Source organism: Ursus maritimus, unplaced genomic scaffold (genome assembly GCF_017311325.1).
Source record: "Ursus maritimus isolate PB19 unplaced genomic scaffold, ASM1731132v1 scaffold_32, whole genome shotgun sequence".
In the NCBI taxonomy this organism is placed as follows: Eukaryota; Metazoa; Chordata; class Mammalia; order Carnivora; family Ursidae; genus Ursus; species Ursus maritimus.
The window spans coordinates 30009627-30029870 of record NW_024425786.1 but is presented as its reverse complement, the minus strand read 5'-3'; the positions used below and the strand labels follow the sequence as shown (position 1 = coordinate 30029870).

At 41.1% G+C, this 20244-nt stretch overlaps 1 protein-coding gene across 1 annotated transcript in view; it reads right to left on the bottom strand.

Moving 5' to 3' along the window:
- MACF1 (microtubule actin crosslinking factor 1) overlaps nucleotides 1–20244 on the bottom strand; it is a 154568-nt gene that overhangs the window by 33284 nt on the left and 101040 nt on the right. The window contains exons 44-62 of the mRNA XM_040619306.1: nucleotides 17599–17760; nucleotides 17228–17398; nucleotides 16425–16591; nucleotides 12684–12843; nucleotides 12013–12339; nucleotides 10945–11029; nucleotides 10169–10410; nucleotides 9275–9481; nucleotides 7795–7914; nucleotides 7258–7365; nucleotides 6160–6378; nucleotides 4991–5194; nucleotides 4246–4254; nucleotides 3045–3276; nucleotides 1804–2030; nucleotides 1196–1318; nucleotides 1004–1105; nucleotides 280–381; nucleotides 12–185 (exon numbers count right to left, since the gene is read on the bottom strand). Coding sequence (XP_040475240.1) covers nucleotides 12–185; nucleotides 280–381; nucleotides 1004–1105; nucleotides 1196–1318; nucleotides 1804–2030; nucleotides 3045–3276; nucleotides 4246–4254; nucleotides 4991–5194; nucleotides 6160–6378; nucleotides 7258–7365; nucleotides 7795–7914; nucleotides 9275–9481; nucleotides 10169–10410; nucleotides 10945–11029; nucleotides 12013–12339; nucleotides 12684–12843; nucleotides 16425–16591; nucleotides 17228–17398; nucleotides 17599–17760 — 3141 coding nt within the window. The remainder of the gene's footprint in view (nucleotides 1–11; nucleotides 186–279; nucleotides 382–1003; nucleotides 1106–1195; nucleotides 1319–1803; nucleotides 2031–3044; nucleotides 3277–4245; nucleotides 4255–4990; nucleotides 5195–6159; nucleotides 6379–7257; nucleotides 7366–7794; nucleotides 7915–9274; nucleotides 9482–10168; nucleotides 10411–10944; nucleotides 11030–12012; nucleotides 12340–12683; nucleotides 12844–16424; nucleotides 16592–17227; nucleotides 17399–17598; nucleotides 17761–20244) is intronic.

Genomic DNA, 20244 nt, shown 5'->3' with positions numbered 1-20244 from the left:
ATTTGCCTCACCTGTCTGTGGGCAATTTTTTCACCCAGGTTCTCCCAGAGGTGTTTGAGTTCCGTCAACGGTTCTCGAATGATGTCTCTGTCCGTCTCATCTGTAGCCTTCTTTAACATCAGTTCACCCTGGTGATTGAGCTTTTCCATCTCAATTTGCTGCTGGTAAACTTCCACTTTGAACTCCTACCAAAGACAGACTTCATATTAACATCAAACAAAGTCTTTAAAAACAAATGAAAAAGCAACCCTTCTTCCAAAGCCACTCCCAGTGACAAACCTTCATTTCATTTATCTGATCTTTAACAGTGTTGAGGTCCGTGCCGACAGGGGGCATGGTGCAGAGCTTAATCACAGCATTATCTAGCCAGTCAAACATAGCCTAAAATAAAAATACAAACGTCAAAAACCAAAAAAAAAAGCACCAGCTGTTGGGAGAGAATTAGCATTATCTCTGCTGAAATAAGCAGACAGAATTCAAAGTACCCTGTGCTGCTTGTGTTTTTAGGTGGGAGGCAGAGGTAAGGGATAATGATCTTTACTCCAGTGATATGGAGATTGAAGAACGGAGCCAGTGTTCTTAGGATAACGTCCAAAATAAACTACACTCTGGAAAAACTAAATGTGAATAAAAGTTAGTATTTATCATGGCCACCTAGCAAGCTCAGGGTGGGGTGAAAGTACTGTGCCAAGCTGCACTTCAAGGTAACGTGGGTTTGGAACCTCTGGCAAGCAGGGACTTACACAGTACGACCAGCTTCACTGCAGAGCCACCCTGAGGGTAAAGATGATGATGAAACCATGGCAAGAAGAGGAGAACTTGGGAGATCAGTACTTTTCTCACTAGGAATGGGAAACTTAGGCTAGAAATACCAAAACAGCACTGTCTTAGGTTTGAGGATGCCCCAGTCCTGTAAAGGTGATCCACTCTGACGCTGGATATGGAATATGACAAAAAGAACACAGAATCTTCTTTCTGTGGTGGTCACTCTGTGGCCTCTCACCTGAAGTGTGTCCTGATACTGCACAGCGGCCTGCATGGCATCCTCAAGCTTTTCTAGCCTCTCTTTCCAGGTTTTGTTTAAGCTCTCCCAGGCATTATTCAGCTGGGGGAAAAACAGATTCTTTCATTAATATCAGTCTTCAGTATGAGTCCACTAATGTGTCATCTGAATTCCATATCCATTTTTCCACACCTCATCAATGCTCTTCTTCACTTCGGGCTTCTCCGTTTCTCCACAGGCAAAAATCAAATCTGCTCCAAGGATTCGAATAAACTCCAATTCCTCATGCAGACCATCTGTCTCTTCCTTAATAGTCTACATGTAAATGAACAGAACGTGAGCCAAAACAGAAAGCAGAACAGAACTTCCCAAACTTTGCAAATGTAGTTTATACCCTCATCAATAGCAGATGTTGAACAGAACTGTCAATTTCATGAAAGCCTTTCAATGTCCTTCATATTTCACCTACCCAGACAGTGAAACTTCAGACTCGGTTCATTTCTCTTTAGTTGTCTCTCTCACATACTACATAGATGTATGAAATATATTTATCTATATAACAATATGTATAAACTAGTCTAGGGAAGGTCTAATGAGCTTCAATAGTTTACCAAAGGTTCATGCTTCCAGCCTCCAAGAGATTATAATCTACAGCCAGAAATCTATCATGGGGGTCGTGGGATCAAGCCCCTTGTTGGGCTCTGCGCTCAGCACGGAGTCTGCTTCAGATTCTCTCCTCCTATCCCTCCCTCCCACCTGGATAACTGATTTTGGGGAGGATGGGTTTGCTTCTGTCTCACCTCAGCAGCTTCCACCTGCTGTTTGATGATAGATGGGTCAATGCCCGGGCTTTCCAAGTCATGCACGATGTCCTGGGTATCTCTGATAGTGGTCAGGAGAGCGGCCATGTCATACCAGAACTTCTCTGCGAGCTCAAGGACATCGAGGAACTTAATTTCTCGCTCTTCAGCCCGAGCTTTGATGTCCTCCCAGAAGAATACCATTTGATCTAATTTGTCCTGGATTTCTGAGGGAATAAAGAATAGATATGAATGGGACTCTCTAAGTACTTGAATCTGCATCATCAGAAATTTCGCCTAGTTCTTATCCTTTAAAAAGCTCTAAAAATTTAAACTGAAGAACAGTTTTCTACCTTTGCTTTCTTATTTTGACATTTGTATTTTCCACTTATGTGGGTCTCCCACAGAAAGAGATCACAGAGGTAATGTGAAAATGAGTTATCATCTAACATAAAGGTATGGCTAAGATACAAAAGGCCAAGGGGAACCTAGATGGCTCAGTCGGTTGAGCGTCTGACTCTTGATTTTGGCTCAGGTCATGATCTCAGGGTCTTGAGATCAAGCCCTGCATCCGACTCTGTGTTCAGTCGGGAGTCTGCCTGAGATTCTTGCTCCCTCTTCCTCTGCTCCTCCCCCTGCTCACGTGCTATCTCTGAAATAAATAAAATCTTAAAAAAACCAAAAACAAAACTAAAAGACCTAACTTATAAGGGGGCTGAGATGAGAACTCTGTTTCCAGTGTTCTGTGTTGAAACTGTGTTTCCCACATAAAGCATTACAAAAGGTAGTTATGTTCCATCTACTATGGATACTGCAGCTTACTCATTTTCGGGGTTAAAAGAGCATTGGTTTCCTGGCTTGGGAATCTACCGATTATAATCTTGTTTTAATGGGGGAGATGTGTTCTGGATTCCAAATGACTTCCAAATGACTTTGTGGAATACTCACTACTTGGGGCCTGCCTTCACATTCAATGAAATATACCTGGTGGGATGTTGGAGTAACCACAGCCTAGAATTTATTCTACCGATTTTCTTTAAAAATTAATTAGATTCAGGGGCACCTGGGTGGCTCACTAGGTTAGGCATCTGACTCTTGACCTCAGCTCAGGTCTTGTTCTCAGGGTCTTGAGTTCAAGCCCCACACTGGGCATGGAGCCCACTTAAAAAAAGAAAGAAAAAGAAAGAAAGAAAAGAAAAGAAAAGAAAAGAAAGAAAGAAAAAATTAGATTCGTCAAGCACCTTTTGCAGCCAGATCCTTGTCAGCTCCCTGAGATCGCCCAATGAGCTCTTCTCCACGGCGCTTTAGGGCCTCAAAGGAAGGCTGCAGTTTTTCCAGCTCCACAGTGGCGCTCTTATTGTCACTGATGCACTCTCTGATCTTGTCTACTTCAGCAGGGATCAGTGGTGGCATACGCAGGCGAGAGGAGAGATTCTCCAGAGTCTCCAACATGGGCTCAATTTTATCATGGAACTAAACAAATGTTGGACCATTAGCCATCACAGTAATACTTCACCACATTTCTGGGGGAAATGTTAGGGAACAAGGCCAGGGTATAAATCTACTACTGTTTAGGATAACTTGCATTCAGCCTAGCCTGATGGCTGTCAAGTGTTAGGTTTGGCCTAAGAAACTGGTTTGGGCATAGCATACCAGTGCTGGCCCATCAAAAAAAGAAAGTAGATGTTTATTTTCAAAACAAACAAACAAAAAGATATAAGTAATATGCCAGAAATCAACTCCAGTCATTTAGTGCTGTCACAATACTCTCCCTACTCCAACTAGTGTGACAAGAAAGGGACAAGACCATGAAACTGGTGAGAGTCAGTGTGTCAACATCTCAGATGACATTTGCATGCAACAGATTAGACCAACAAGTTAGAGGCCCTCCACCAACTGTGTACATGAATGGGGAACTCAATATACCACATGATTTGGAGATTAAAGGTAAATGGCATGCAATTTAATAACCCACCACATGTAACAGTGAGAAGGGAAAATGTTGGCATGATGAAAGGTAATTAAGGAAGGCCAAATCTATGTTTATTCTAAAAGAACAATTTATCTTCCCACTTTTCTGGTATCTGAATAACATGACTATAATCATAAAATTTTCATTTACAATCTGAAGCAGAGAAGGGGGGAAGGGAACAATGAAGATAAGCTTGCTCCCCAAAAGCTCTCTAGAACCGACTCTGGATTCACTGGAATAAGGCTTATCAACTCTAAGTGTCTTACAGGGAAGACACAGTGGGATTTCCTCAACAAAATCACTCCCCACCACTACCTCACTTCTAGGTTTCACCCCAGGTGAGACTGGCATAATAAACCACACTAATAAAACTTATTTCACTGAAGTTAAGGAAATTTCCTTATAGGTAAATTCTTTCAATTCTCAGCTTCATGAGAACCCCGTAATCCCAGTGGCGGTGGGCACCTTACCTCTGCAATCTGTAATGGTGGGCGCGGTCAACACAACAATGAAATGTGACGATGTGGGGAAGACAGGAGCAGGCAGCAACAACACAAAGTAACACATTCCACAATGTGAGTGAGAGATGGGACGGAAGGTGGGGGGAGAAACTTGAGTAAGTACAAATATTAACCAAGAATATTGACACTAAACATAGGAATAAAATACCCAGACATGACAAAAATACCACTAACAGTAATATATTAGTTGAAAAGTATGTAGTTACATGCTTTAAAGTCCACTGCTGGTGGTTTATGTTTCTCTTTGGCTCTTACTTCTCCCTACTCAAGCATCTTTTTCTGAACCAGGAACTAGCTGGTGGCCTCCTGAATAAGAAAATTCATGTGCTGTTCTCTAAATTTCAAAAGTAAAAAGCCAAATAGGAATCGGACTTTTCTTGACACATTTGTTGCTTCAAGGTGAATTTATCCAAAATCATCCCTGCTAAAGACTCATCACAATATAAAGTTTTCAAGGAAACTGTCCACAGACGATATATGCCAGCCGAGATGAGTTTTACCCCCCTACAGTGTCAGTATACCAATGTTCCTTGGAATGAAAATGTAGACAGGCCAAGGTTCCTGGTCTACTGATGATGTATCATCAGCATGCTGGTCTAGACATTCGAGACCGCAGGGGCTCGCCTGACACAGAGTCCTCCTGCTTAGACTACAGGACAGGTTGAGGGGTCATGCGTTTAAGACACACACATACCTGAGCCGACTGGGAAACAGCTTCGTCGAGGGCCAGGGCCCGCTGGCGCACCTCCTCTTTTATTTGGGCATACAGGTTTTCTGCTTTCTGGTATTTTTCCTCCACCATTTCCCCCTCCTCGGGGTTTAACTCCTTTAGCTGTGGGCCTATCTTTAGCAGCTTATCAATATGGGGTTTGTGTTCGGCAATGGATTCCCTGAGTTGCTATGTAAAAAAATAAAGTGAGCGTTTTTGTACCAGTTTAATTTGCTTAAATATTTTGATCAGAGCTCATATCAACTTTGAGAGGAACAAACTGAATTGCTAAAAACCAGCAAGTCCCAGCATCTCACCATTTATGAAAGAAAAACCGAACACTTAAGTCTGAGGTTCTAACACTACCTAAACCTAATTTTCGAAAGCCATCAGATGTCCCATCACCCAGGAAGCCTTCCCAGACACATCCTCTCTTACTCCCCCCACCCGTCCCCACCGATACAAGTTTAATCCCCCTCTTCTGTATATATAAACACTCTTGTGTACGGTATTATAATTTACATGGTTAAATACCTGTCTCCCTCCCCAAACTGAGAGACATTAGCAAGACAAGGCACAAATGGCAACATTACTAATAATCCAACCACTCCTTGACTTTATTGCCGGTTCCTTCAGTTTATATCCTTCCACGTATAGGAACACAGAGAAAGGAAGCACAAGCCATTAACCACAAATAAAAGAAACATTAAAAACTATCTTTAATGGTAACAGCATTAAGTGTCTACAGATCCCCTTTTCCCCTAAACTACATGCCACAAATGCTCTCTGCCCTTTCTTCAGGCTCCCACTCCAACCAGGGCCGAACCAAATGGAAAAAGCCACCCAGCCACACCCATCTCACAACATCCCTCGGTGGCTGGAAAGATGAAAAGTTCCCTTGGTGTTTACTTAGTTCTTTACTTCTAAATGCCCCGGGCTCTGATATCTCCATGCTTTTCTTTAACGCATTCATTTTAAGGACAAGGGAAAGAATTCAGGTATGCGTTTGTATTGTGCAAAGAAATTCTGATTAAGAATTAATTTCCTAACACAGAACTTACACCAGGTAGGCACTAATGCATATGTTGTTTTCAAATAAATCATGGAGCCCATGTTCAGTTCTGCAATAAAATAAAAGCCAGCATGCTCCTTACCCTCATCTCCTCCTGCTGCTGCCTGAGCTGCTCATGATCAATGGCCGGAGGAGGTAACTGTGTTATCAGTGCCCGGGTTTCCTCAATCCAGGGGCTGAGCTCCTCGTAAGTTTCCCAAAACTGGTTCACCAAGACCTGGGCCCGCTCAAGGCGGGTGTAACGCTCTGAATTGAGCAGACTAATGGCTTCGTACTGCTGTATTAGAGACTCTGTCTTTTCCTATGAACAACAAAGTATAATACTTATTACTCTTATGAACCCTTCTTTTAAGGAAAAATATAAGTGTATATACATTAAAAACCTTTGGTTTTTAATGCTCAGAAATGGATTAATTGAGCAAAATTACAAGTGATTTATATTTTCCTTATACTTATCTGAATTTTCTCTTTTTTCCTATCACATATATGTAATCTTTCTAGACTTTTTAGCACATGAAAGTAGTTTCAAAGACAGTCAAACAGAGCAACAGTCAGACGCACAACACAGCATTAACCTTTTAGTGAAGACACACAATTTCAGACACAGCATTATTATGGTGGGTCAGTTCAAGACAGAAGACCTCAGGGCCTGCAACGGGCCCTCCACCCATCAAGTTTCACTTGGCATTTTTCCTCTGACAAAAATGTCTCCATAAACCTGACACTTACGCTTCATACGTTTAAAGTGAGTAGCTCAATTTATGAGTATTTCTGAGGAAACAGCGGTTAACCACAACCTCTGCAAAAACAAACAAAACCGGTCTTTCCAAAACAAAACTGGTCTGATCATTTAGAAGGACGTGAAGAAAGAATATCTGTATATGGTTCTGAAAAATCTATCACATATACTTTGAAAGGTAACTCAAAGATCCTTATGGACTGGAGAAGCAAATCCTCGGTTATAAAGAAAATGGATTTGCAATATATTTCCCATCATACAGTAGGACTGTTTGGACATTTGTGCACACAGGGTTAGAGGTGTGAACCCCCCAGAACATCAAGCAGCACTTTAATACCATTACCAGTAACAGAAAGGAAAAACCTTCTTAAATATCATTTCACAATTGTACTGACTCATCATGGTCAAGAACAACATGCTGAATAAATAAATGCAATTCACCTGTAACACAGCTTTTTGCTCCTCCCCACATGTGCCAAAGATTTCACCACGATGACTGAAGAGTTCGTCCATTGAATCTTTGTGTCGAATGATGTCAATGGAGAAAGCCTTTGAAAGTGAACTAGAGTTAGGTCACGAAGTAAAAGGACCCCACGCCTGTGTTACCGAAATGTTAGACACAATCTATGAAAAACTCCTTGCTCTGATAAAGCCAGATCAAAGCTGTTCTCTGAAGGCTGACACTTTGCCTATCCACGCATCTTCAGTGCTTATCTTTCAGTAGCTTACAAAAGTATCATCTCTCCTAAAATCATCCAGAAAACTGCTAACTATTCTTCCCTGAATTAATGGTCCTCCTGCTCCCTTTTTCACAAAGCAAAGAATCTCTTCCTTACCTAAACAAGTATTTTTAATCTCTATCCATCATCAAACTGCATTATTCCACCTGGGATGGTCAGGAACTCTCTTGCAGTCACTCTAAGTGGGCGAAGATTCCCCTCGCTCAGGGCACAGTGTGTGCGTCTGTGTCACACTTACCTTCTGTACCTGCAGCTGAGCTGTGGTCTGGTCTTGTTCCAGGCGAACTGGACCCAGGGCCATCAGTTTTCGTTTTGTTTCAGCAACCCAAGCTAGTTCTGCATCAGCAGCTTGCTCATACTAACAGACATATTAAAGGAAAATGAACAAACTACATATAACAAAGGTCCACCTCCTTAGAATTATAATTTCTTCAACACAGAAAAGCCTGGATTTTCACTAATATGGTTTGTATCTATGAAGTAAAGCCAAAACTGGGGAGAATTTCATAAAATCATAAATCAAGATGAAGACAATTTGGAACGGATTATACTTCAACAAATAGGAGTTGATCCTATTTCAACTTCTTCAGAAAGAAGTTACAAAACCCAGTTAGTGGCCCTACAGCTGGGAACAACAATGGAAACTGACACTCTTAAAAATATACTTCTAATCACAATGCTTTTATGAGACTGTGCTCTCTTTCTGCCAGTTCTTTTTCCTATGCATACACTGAAGGGTAGTTTTAGTTGTATGTTTAAATATATCATTAAACATGGCAGCAGACAGTTGAGCCAGTTAACGAGGAAGTGCCTGCTCAGCTGAAGGAGCACAAGAACCCAGGAGAACACCCAAGGGTCATGCAGAAACAAAGAAAAACGAAGAACACGTTCTATATGACTGCTATTTAATTAGGGGCCCCCCATTGTTTTTCTTCTTCAACTTTGCCAACTTACACTAATATCTATTTAAAGAGGAAATAAGCTCCGCCCAAGCATGATAAATTTCATACTGAAATATCTGCCCAAGACTAGGGATACCAATAAAGACATGTTAGGGATACACTTGAAGTCAGAGCTAGCTTCCGTGTGGTTCACAAAGATTCTGCTCATCACAGTGAACCAAAGCAGTCATGTTATACGTACTTTGCACCATGACACATTAATAGGTGCATATCCAGCTACTTAGGAAAACAAATAACTTTTTCCAGAAAGCAGGAAGGAAAAAAGACCGAGGGAAATATGACACCTGTGTTTACTGGGAACGTTCTATTTTGGATGGCTCTGCTATTTTGGTTAGCATATTTGATAGTAATTATAGTTCTTGGTTCCTTTCCCTCCTCCCCCAGCTAATACTAAAACAGTTGATTATGTCAAACTAAGATCGGGATGCATTTGGACCTTTTGGTCCTGGATATTATCTTCTTCTATCAGAATCTGCCTCTTAATGGGGCAGCAGCTGAGAAGAGGGCTCACATAAACTCTACCACAAATTCCCGTCTTCTCAAAAAGGGTCAAATAGTTTCAGTTAAACTTGAGATCCATCCTCACATATCTTTACCCAATCACTTCCCATCACTGAAATAATCCGTTGCATCAGATTTCCCTTGATCTCATTATTCCTATTCCTGAGCCTGTATTTATGTGGGTCATAGTTCTGTACGTTATACATACATCCCTGCTGTCTCAAATGTTAATGCAGAGGTGTTTATAAACATTACCTGTTGTGATCTCTGAATAGCAGCATCAATTTCATCCACCCTCTGTCCCACAGTGTCACTGACCAACTTGTACTGTTCGTTGGCATCAGATACAAGTTTATCCAGCCCTTCTCTGGCTCTCCAGGGCACCAGCTCTAACAGAGCACGGCTCACTTCATTCACTGTGTCCAACACCAGCCTGTGCTCCATGACCTCCTTCTTTAATTCCTAAGGAGGGAAAAAAAGTTTTCAGGCCATTCCTTGCTAAATTAAGCACATTAGCAGCTGTGCTGGGTGGAAAGTGCTATCTCTACCACACATCCCAGCAGGGCTCTGACCTCCTTCCTCCACTTATTTTTTTTCTTGTCTCAGATTTTTCAATCATTCCACAGCCTGACTTTAGGCTTAGTTGCTGCTTAGAACTGTCTGCAACACTTCTTGGGCCAGACTGTCCCTGGGTAAAACAAAGAGTGCCTCTTTCTTTTTTTCTCTCCTCACTTCAATAGAATTGATAAAATAATTCTTTAACCACAGGCATTTAACTCAATCAGTACCTCCACAGTTTCTCTGCACATCTAGAACTGCACTAGGTCCTGCAGGAAAACTAAATATAATCACGAAGCACCTAGAGAATGAGTTACAGAAGTAAATTTTAAAACGTTACCATGTGAAGCAAACTTCCCAGGGATCTGTGATTCGGTCTTTCTCTCCCTCTTCAGACCTCAGCAAGTGGTCCTACATAAGTCTGCCTTTATGTCATATTTTACTGTCCATGAGCGATCCAGAAACAAACGAGGCAGAACTTTTTGGTTTAGATTTAAGGTATAGACCATTGGTGATAAAACTTAAAAATCTGAACTTAAGGATTTTAAGAGGAAATTTTTTTCCCCTTTACTGTGTGAAAGGACAGCTCACCTTCTGTCTTTGTTGAAACTGGGGTATCTGCTCCCCTGTGGGAGATTGTCCTCCACTAGCTGCCAGCTCCTCCTCCACCTCCCTTAGCCACCCGGTCAGTTCCTCATAAGTAGACTGGAACTTGGTGGCCAGCTGCCGGGCTTGCTCTAAAGTTCTGAGGGCCTTGGAGCTAGTGACTGTGATGTCTGCATAGCGAGTCTTGATTCCATCCAGTTTCTCTTGGATAAGCAATACCTCTTCACCTATGGGGGACAGCACACAATTATTTATATTTAAGAGGAAATGAGCGAGTCTCTTTCCAGGGATGAGGAAGTCTCTTTAATCCCCCTTTCTTCAGTTTAGAGCTTGAATTTTACAGATGCTCTCTCCCTATGGTAGCAATTTCACCTACCATCCCACACTAAGGGAGGTGGGAAATAAACCTTCTAATTGATAAAAGAAGCCACTTCTGAGATTATTAAGATCTGAATTCAACTGCAGGTGTTTCTAGATGTTCCCAGCACCGTTCCATGATTGCTGGCCTTGGACATACTGGAGGGCAAGGGGAGTCATCATCTACAACCAAATGTGAGACAACAAGGTCTTTTAGTTTTCAAAAGATTTAGCAGGAAATGGGACCCCAGGCTGCCAGTCTCCAGAAGCACATGGTAATACAATCAGCGAATACTAAGCTTCTCCTACATACAAAGAGAAGGGGCTAGTAGTGCAGGGTGCTTATCTCCCGGGAGACGGGACTGCCTAACTGCAGAGGTGCTAAGAGACGCACTTTAGAGTACCTGTGGTTTGTTTCAGAAGAGCCTGACCATTTTTAATAGCTTGATCTACATTCTTCTTTCTATTAATGATTTCTTCATTTAAAGCCTGAAAGGAAAGAATAGCATTAATCTTAAAACTATGGCACAACAAAGGGAAAGAAAGATGAGACCTTTAAGAAGACAAGTTTAAAGGAAAGAGACAAATACCAGGTTAGTTTACACATCAGATATTTGATTCCTTCATTATCTCTTTGGTTATGCTAGTAAGTACTCAGAAATAATTAAATCTGATACTTACAGGCAAGTTCTCCCCTGTACTGGATAAGAGGAGATGTAGGATTAAATCCGTTTTACCAATCTACTGGTACCAAATCTGAGCCCAAGAAAGGAGGAAGTAAAATTCAGCAAAAATGTCTACTATGTCCAAAACCAAGGCTCAGAGTGTTCAAGAGAAGAAAGTCAGCAAGAACAGGCTGACTTCAATCAGGATCCTACTTCAAAATTCTCAATATGTGAAGTCAATGAAGGAGAAGAATCTTAGGTTATTTAAGACAACAACAACAATAAAAAAACTACTTTGCCTATTTTTACTATCCCCAAAGAAATTTCATAAAAATCAGATGAAAAGAACAATTTTTTCTTTCTATTAAGATGACAATCCCTGGAATTTGAGCATACGAATTCTAGAAATATTTCAGAAGTTATAGCTGCATGGTCAAACCCTGGGCAATATTTAGGGATTTCTGGTTTTGTTAAATTACATTCTCTTCCATAGAACTGCTCAGACGGAAACGGAGTGATACCTGACCTAATGATATAAAACATGAGCTGGAGAGGAGATGGCCCTGACTGTGCTCTGGATCGTCTTCTAGAGCTACTGATTCAGTTTAAGTACAAGTATTTCCACAGATTCATCTAAGGATAGCTTAGTCCCTAGCAACAAGGCTATAACTACGTGCTTATGTAGAAATGTATAAAATTAAGTTGAAATGTCTGGAATTAAAGAGAAAAGAAATGAAGAGAAACATGAATCAAAATTACAAAATAAAACTTAATAACATGATCAATAAAAATGGAAAACGTGAATACCAGGTGGTCAGCATGCTGTTTCTGCAGGACATCCTGTCTGTAATCCTTTACGAACACTGAACTGAGCTTGTCCTCAACCTCAGCCAGCCAGTTGAGCACCTCCACCTCATCCTCCCCGAAGAGTCTAGCATTACACAGTGCCTGTTCAAGCAGGGCTGCTTTCCGACAGCCCCGGTCTTGAATCTCACTGTATCGGGCCTGCAAGGAGTCTAGCTTTTCTGACAGCACGCCCTGCTCTGCAGAGCATGTCAGGGAGGAGAGGGACTGCCCAATTTTGACTGCCTGGTGCACATCTGTTGCATGGCTTTCTATTTCTTCCTCCAGAGCCTGGAAATCCAGATGGAAAAAATGAATAACAGAAACAGAATAAATGAAAAGTAAACATGAAACAATGAATAACAAATGATATAATAAATTAAATGATATAAAAAGTTCACCTACTGAAAGGCAAAAATAATACAAACAGTGAGAACAAAAGCTGTTTTTTTCCTGATGGTAGCCTATTAGCCTATTGCTATTTTTACTTCAAGGACGTGACTGGACATCTCAAATTAAATTTTTAACCCCCCGCCCCGCCCCGCCCAACATATCTTCTAGACTGCTGTAGGCAGGTAATTTCTAGGCTCTCTGACTGCAGTGCTGTGCCTGCATTTGCCACAGCCTCTCCCTACCTTGTGTCGGATGATCTGCTGCTGTATTTTGGCAGTCTGAGTGCCGACAGGCTCTGAGTTAGCAAGCTTTTTCTCTGTGACAGATAAGAAGTCAGAAATAGGCTCAGCTGTCTCATGGAATTGTTTGGCCAGAACCAGGATATCTTCCAGCTGTTTTTGCCTACACAAATATACAGAACAAACTGCTCAGGCAGAAATTCACATTAAGACTAACTGTATTATATTCAGTGAAAGACTAATCTGTACCAGGTACATTTTAAGTATCCACAGTAAACAGAACACATATACATAGCACTTCGTGGTTTTAAAGGCTTTCCATAAGCATTGCCTTATTTTGATTGTCATCACCCTGGTAAGGTAGGCAGAATAATTATCCCACTATTACGAAAGAGAAAGCTGACCCTGAAGGCTTAAAGAAAGATTTGTCCAATTCACCCAGTGAGTAGTAACAGTGCAATGAGGACTCGAATCAGACCTCCTAATGCTCTTTCTCCTACGGGATGTAGCATACGCATCATCTAAACATGAGACCAAAATAAAGTTTTAAAGGAGTCAAAAACATCATCAGTTTTCATTTCTCTCTCCCTGTCACTGCTACCTTCACTTGTGAGTTAAGAGAAGCAAGCATGTGAGGAGTATAGACAGACTATGGACCAGAACTCCTCCACCATCTCCCGGGTCCCAGTGACTTTAAACACCAGAACATAACCCTGAATCCAGATCTAAGGCAAAAAATGACCTCAGAGTAGCGGAATTTGCCAACACACATGGCAATCAAAAGAACTATAGACTTCACAGCTCACTTGGAATCTTAAATCTTACTTAATGCAACATCCACACTAAATAAGCTGAGATTTCAAGTAGCCTATAGATTAAAAGCAGCAAATTACAATGGGGAGAGGAAGCCTGATAGGAGAGTGAAAGAAAAACAACTACAGAACTGGACTGACACCCAGATTAATAATAAAAGGGCGTAATTATGTCTTTGAATTGTTAAGAATAGACTAAATGCTATATTATTTGAAAAGGCCTGGAAGTACATGAGGCACTTTAGTTCAACAAACATTTACTAAACAGGAAATGTGCCAGGTCCTGTGCTGTGTACCCTGGACAAATTTATTTTATTTATTTATTTGAGAGACAGCGAGAGAGAGAGCAAGCAAGCATGCATAGGGGGCATGAGTAGGGGGTGGGTAGAGGTAGAGGGACAAGTAGACTCTGCTGAGCATAGCACCTGATGTGGGGCTTGATCCCAGGACCCTGAGATCATGACCTGAGCCGAAACCAAGAGTCGGATGTTCAACAGACTGAACCACACAGGTGCCCTAATTTTTATTATTTTTTTTAATGTTGAAGAATATGAAGCTGCTATTTTTATTTTATTTTATTTTATTTTATTATTATTATTTTTTTAAGATTTATTTATTTATTCGACAGAGATAGAGACAGCCAGTGAGAGAGGGAACACAAGCAGGGGGAGTGGGAGAGGAAGAAGCAGGCTCACAGCAGAGGAGCCCGATGTGGGACTCGATCCCGGTACGCCGGGATCACGCCCTGAGCCGAAGGCAGACGCTTTAACGACTGCGCTACCCAGGCGCCCTATTTTTTTTTTTAAGTAAATTTTACATTCAGTGTGGGGCTCGAACTCACAACCCTGAGATCAAGGGTCGTATGCTCTACTGACTGAGCCAGCCAACCGTCCTTCTAAATGCTATTTTTAAATGTCAATATGAAGTACAAAATAATTTGTTTATGCCAGCCTTCAAAATACATCACCAATTAACATAACTAAAGCACGTAACCTTAAAGATTAATAAACTATTAATAATAAAGATTATTATTAATAAACATAGTATATCATGAAAAAAATTATCCCTAATCTTTATGTCTTCCTGACTTCTCTGGATTTTGGAATCTGAAAGTTTAAAGAACTCAGTGTAATAGGATTTGGGGTAGCAAAGAGCTAACGTAATTTGGAGCTATCAAAAATCCAATATTAAAGAATCTAAATAAAAGTCTTTAGGATATCTGTAACAAATGCAGTTGCTCTTGGTATTTCTCTTTAAAATATTGACCTAGAAACTGTGTTAGGCTAGGAGGATGGAAGTGGGTAGGACAGAAAGATAGAGTCATAGAAAGACACTTCAGAAATAAGTCAGGACTTCAATGAGCTTACGGGCGTAGGAGATTAAGTACATAAAATAATGGTACAAGGTACGAATAAAGAATTACAGCAGTTAAGAGGAAGATGAAGGTATACCACGCTTGGGGAACAAAGAAAAGCTTCGTAGAAAAGGGGAAGATAAACACAGGTATTTCTTGGAAGAAGCAACACCATCAGCAAAGACACAGAATTAGGAAGTGACAGAAGATACTGAAGAATATGGTGTACTTCACTTAAATATAAGGAGTGAGAAGAAGAGAGACTAAGAAATGTAGATTAGGGCCAAACAGTTGAGGGCTTCCAATGCTGGGTTAAAGAGTTTAGATTTTATTTCATAGGCAACAGGGAGTCATTAAATTTCTGAGCAAGGCGAAGGGGAAGCTGGAGGGTAAGTAATGAAGTGATGAGTGACTAGTGATGAGTTAGTTAGGGAACTACCTCAAGTGAGCAACCTCAAGTGGACTAGCCCAAGTTAGGAACTGAGGTAGGGAATGGGAATTAGAGAAATGGATGAATAGGGAAGACACTATTGAAGTAAAATGGACAGAGTTTAGCATCCTAATAGATGTGGGACACAAAGGAGTGGGCGAAAAATGGGGTTACGGTTTGAAGCCTTGTAAGTGGAAGGTTAATGGCACTATTAGTGGAAATGGACAAACAGAAGAAAAAAAGCAGTGCAATCTGGAAATAAAAATAAGCGTAATTAAAAAAAAATAAGTTGAGTTCTTTCGTTTTTGTTTCTCCCAACTAATATGGTTGACAATATTTTGCAACACAGATAAGAAATAAGGACACCATGGGCCAGTGGAAACAAGGAGACTCAAGAGTAGTTAGCTGACAACTGCCATTGGCTACCTAGAAAACTGAAAGAATCATAAATGATCACCTACACTACTCATACAGATTTCTAACTAGCTAGCATTTATTTTTAAAACTGGGGACAATAGAAGCTAAAAGACATTCAGGCGACATACTAAGCTTAAGTGATGTTAGGGTATACAACTATGGAAGGAGAAAGCACTTCCTCGGAGAAGAAAAGTATGCTGCCTGTCTTTTGGCCACTTACTGAAAATTGTTCTTGCATCTCTTGAAGGTCCATATACTTAACAGAATCACAGAGACTAGCTCCTAGATGCAAAAACATCTAATATTGGGATAAGCTATCAGAAGAGAAATATGATAAATTTCAATTCCAAGTATCAAAAGTAGTATTTATAAATATGAAGGGGAAAAAAATCTGTCTCAAAAACTCAGAAAATAACTTGGCTGGATTGCAGGCGTCAGTGTCTGTCGGTTTGGAAGCATGACTGTATCTCAGCAGACCAACAACACAGAGCCATGAGTCTTCCGGTCCTCAGAAATTCACAGAGTAGCTGAGGCTTCCTTCCTGAGAGTGACTGTGATTTTGAGGACCATCACCAAAAATTTATTCCCCTTCAAGATAAAAGCCATCATACACCTTCCAGAACACTCTATGACTCATCCAGGACCTTTTAGAGCACCTCAGGGATAGCAAGACAAAAACCGGACAAAACCAACCTTCTCTGACCCATGCCTCAAAACCCCTTTGGCCTTACCTGGCTGCTGCCTTGCTGAGTAGTCCAGTCCATCTACTTTCAAGACCCTCCAACTGTCCAGTGATTTTCTCTCGATCAGCCAGCTCGGCTGACTGGGCTATTCTGCCTCCTTCTGCTTGAAGCATATCTACTGTGGCCTTTCGATCATCGAGGAGCCGCTGGAGTAACTAGTGCACATAGTGTTTAAGGAGAATGAAAAGTGGTAACACAGGGTCACTTTAAAATCTGAAATAAGGAAGAAAATACAAACAAAAGATCCCCAAACCCCACCCCACCAAATCCTAAACTGAATGGAATAATGGTGGCTTTCTTTCCATCCTGAGGCAAAAACATGAGATGCGGCAGAGTTGCTAAACTTCTCATACGCTTACTTCGGTTTTTAAATGTAGGAGTGACGGTCATTATGTGGCTAACAGGGAACTTATTTTGAACCAGGAGAAAAATGCACTAAAATGGAAATTATACCAACAAAACACATAGCCAGAACCTTATACATGATATACTGTGTTATTTAGAATATTGCTGACCCTAAAAATACCAAAAACCTCATAAGACAGAGCTGTGAGTGAAACACCAAAGCAGGACACACAAACGCATACAACTCTCTGGTCCGGCATGTGCCACAGAAAGCTGGTAGATTCAAGTAAGAAGAGGTGAATCATTTCCACCTTTCTTTTCGCGGTCACACAAAGTAGGTCAGGATTCTCCTAGACTCCGGAATATGCTGCCGAACTCTTAAGCACATGTGTTGTCTGCCACTCCCTACGGCTGTTCCAGTTCACCGTCCCAACATTCTCGCTTACCTTCTGTTCTTGGATCTGTGCTTTCACCACTTTATACTCGGCAGATGGAGGCTTCTGATTGGCTATGAGCTCCTCAGTGTCTGCCAACCAGCTGAGCAACGGCTCCAAGGCATCTTGAAACTTCCCACAATGCAACAAAGCCTCCTGCAGTTGTGCAATCCTTTGTGCGACCTGTATCACAGATGCAGAGGCTCATTATGAGGAAGGAGAGAGCTTTTTCAATGACTACTGACCACCGCCCCCCCCCCCCAATTCCAGATTACAACGGCTAAATTTGTACTTGCATTCAGGTTGCAGGGAAACCTCGGATTGAGATGCGCCTTTTCTAAACCCTCCATTCCCAGGGCACTAGTTACCCCCTGGCCACTCGCCTTTTTGTTCAGTGTGTTCCATCGAGCGTTGATCTCTTCCATGTCATGTTCCAAACCCTGCACGTCACAGTTTTTTCCGGCACTCTGAATCAATCCCTGGCCGAGACCATTCACCTGCTGCAGCTTCACTTGAAGGGGATCCACCTGTTCTTTCTGAAACATCTAGATAATTGCAAGCCAAAGCTTTAATCTAAAGGCAGCAATCAGATCCTCTATGCCACACAATGACTGGTCATTCTTGGGAGATTTATGATTTAACAAAGGAGGGGCAGGAAAAAAAAGAAAAAAGAGAAAACAAGCCATTTGTACAGGGGAACTATCAAGGAAACACGTGGTTTCATATTTCAATACATCCTCCTCTGGACAAGTAATTACAGAGAGTTATGGCACTACTTAGGTCTTTTAGCCAATGACTCATGGTTGGTTGGTTGGTTTCTGCTTGCTTAATTTTTAATGCAAAAAGCTATAGAGAATAGAGAAGGATTAGCCTCAAGATATCATAAAAGTGTGATGCAGATCAGTCCTAAAAGGGAAGGATAATACCAAATGACCAGTTATTAAAAATACCTTGGGGAATAGCTTTAACCAACCACTGATACATGCAATGCTCTTCTTTGACTAGACTAATAACTCAATTAGCCAAAACATTATTAATGTTGTGAAAAACGCCAACCTCATAGTTTAATCCCCCTGTGGTCATTTAATTTCACTCTGGTCCAGGGCCACAGACCACACACCGCTAATAATCTTGGAACAGTATTCCTGAGATTACAAAAGGAAATGGGCCAGTAATACTGGGAAATGTCCTTACCAACTTCAGGCACATACTCTGAGATGCAGATACACATAAAGCATTCTTAAAATTATAATATTATATATCCATGTTCATCATTAAATAATGGAATTTTAAAACAATGTGAAGGAGTGTAACAAACAATGCATGTTTCTTTCTACTGCAGTTAATAAGCTCCATTATGACTTAGAAATTTCTTTTTTTTTTTTTTTAAAGATTTTATTTATTTATGTGACAGAGAGACAGCCAGCGAGAGAGGGAACACAGCAGGGGGAGTGGGAGAGGAAGAAGCAGGCTCAGAGCAGAGGAGCCTGATGTGGGGCTCGATCCCAGAACGCCGGGATCACGCCCTGAGCCGAAGGCAGACGCTTTAACGACTGCGCCACCCAGGCGCCCCGTGACTTAGAAATTTCTAAAAGGAAACAGAGTCAAAAGAAAATGATACTTTGACACTCTAACGGGTATTAAGGAAAAGAATGAAATAGATAATTGTCTCGAAGATCAGACTTCTCTCAATTATCAGAGGATAAAACCAGCTACATTCTACACATATTATAGATCCAATCTGGATTGGATTGCCATTCTCTTTTCTTCCACGAAATGTTCCTTCAGTTTCAGTGCGACAGGTGAGTCAATTAAAGCCAAAGAATGACAGAAAATGGAAGAGAACAAAAATGTAAAAGAAAAACATAAGCTTGGGTTAAGATTAATTTTGGCCTATATGAGATACAGATCACACTTGGATTAGGAAACCGATTCTTGAAAGAATGGGCTATGGCTGGATAAGTGAGCACCAGGGAGGAAAAGCCCCAGGGAGCACTCAACGAGGAAGGCTACAGAGGTAATTACCAGTGAGCTCCATTTTATACTATAATTTGATTACACCATATTTTGTTAGGCAACACTGCAAGGCGGTTCAGCTAAAAATGACTGTTGCCCCAACAACATGATTCCCGGAAAAAGCAAGTGCTATGATTCCATTTTCTACTAAAGATGTTTTCACTGCAGAAAAATCAAAGCAGAGGGGGAAAAAACCAACTCCAATGTTATAAGTTGCTTGGGTGCAACAAAATGGTGGTGGTGGCAGGGTGTGGGGGTTGGAAAGGCAAAGAAAGAAAAAGAAAGGTGAGGAGGGAAGACGTCAGGTCCACACTGAAGAGCCCCCTTTTATCCAGTAAGCAAATCTTGTCTCACACTTGACATTTAAGTTCCTTCTGTGCTGTCCAATATGAGGCGATTTAACTAAAAATTCAGCTCCTCAACCACACTAGCCACATTTCATGTGGTCAACAGCCATATGTGGCCAACTGCCTGTTGTACTGGCAGTACAGACAGAGAATATCTCCATCTTGGCAAGAAACTCTACCGGATAGCGATATACATGACACAGAGAAATAAAATACATTTAAATAACTTAGTAATCTCTTTCATATAACAGAGCTAATTCTTTTTAAAAATTTGCATTTACTTTGTCAATGAACACTCCCTATAGAAGCATTAGAGATTCCTTCCTTTGCTTCTCAAGCTCCACTCCATGGATTAAGTTGACAGGGAATGGGTATTTGTCTCATCTTTTTTCCAGAAGTTTGGAAATCGATGATACTACTCCTAAATAAATACTATCTAAATATTTATTTTGAACACAAGTGAACAGAATGTTATAGAAAGTACACTTGAAAACACTTGCTCCCTTCCCTCAACTTCCAAATAAAGCTGTTCTGCAAAATCCGTGCTTTTAGATGCATTAAAATTCCTATTCCTTAGTTTTCAGTGGGGCTGTGCCATGTTAGTAACCAGCCAGAGCTGGCAGACATTTCCCAGAGCACAACACTAGTACAAATTATTGCAAGGGT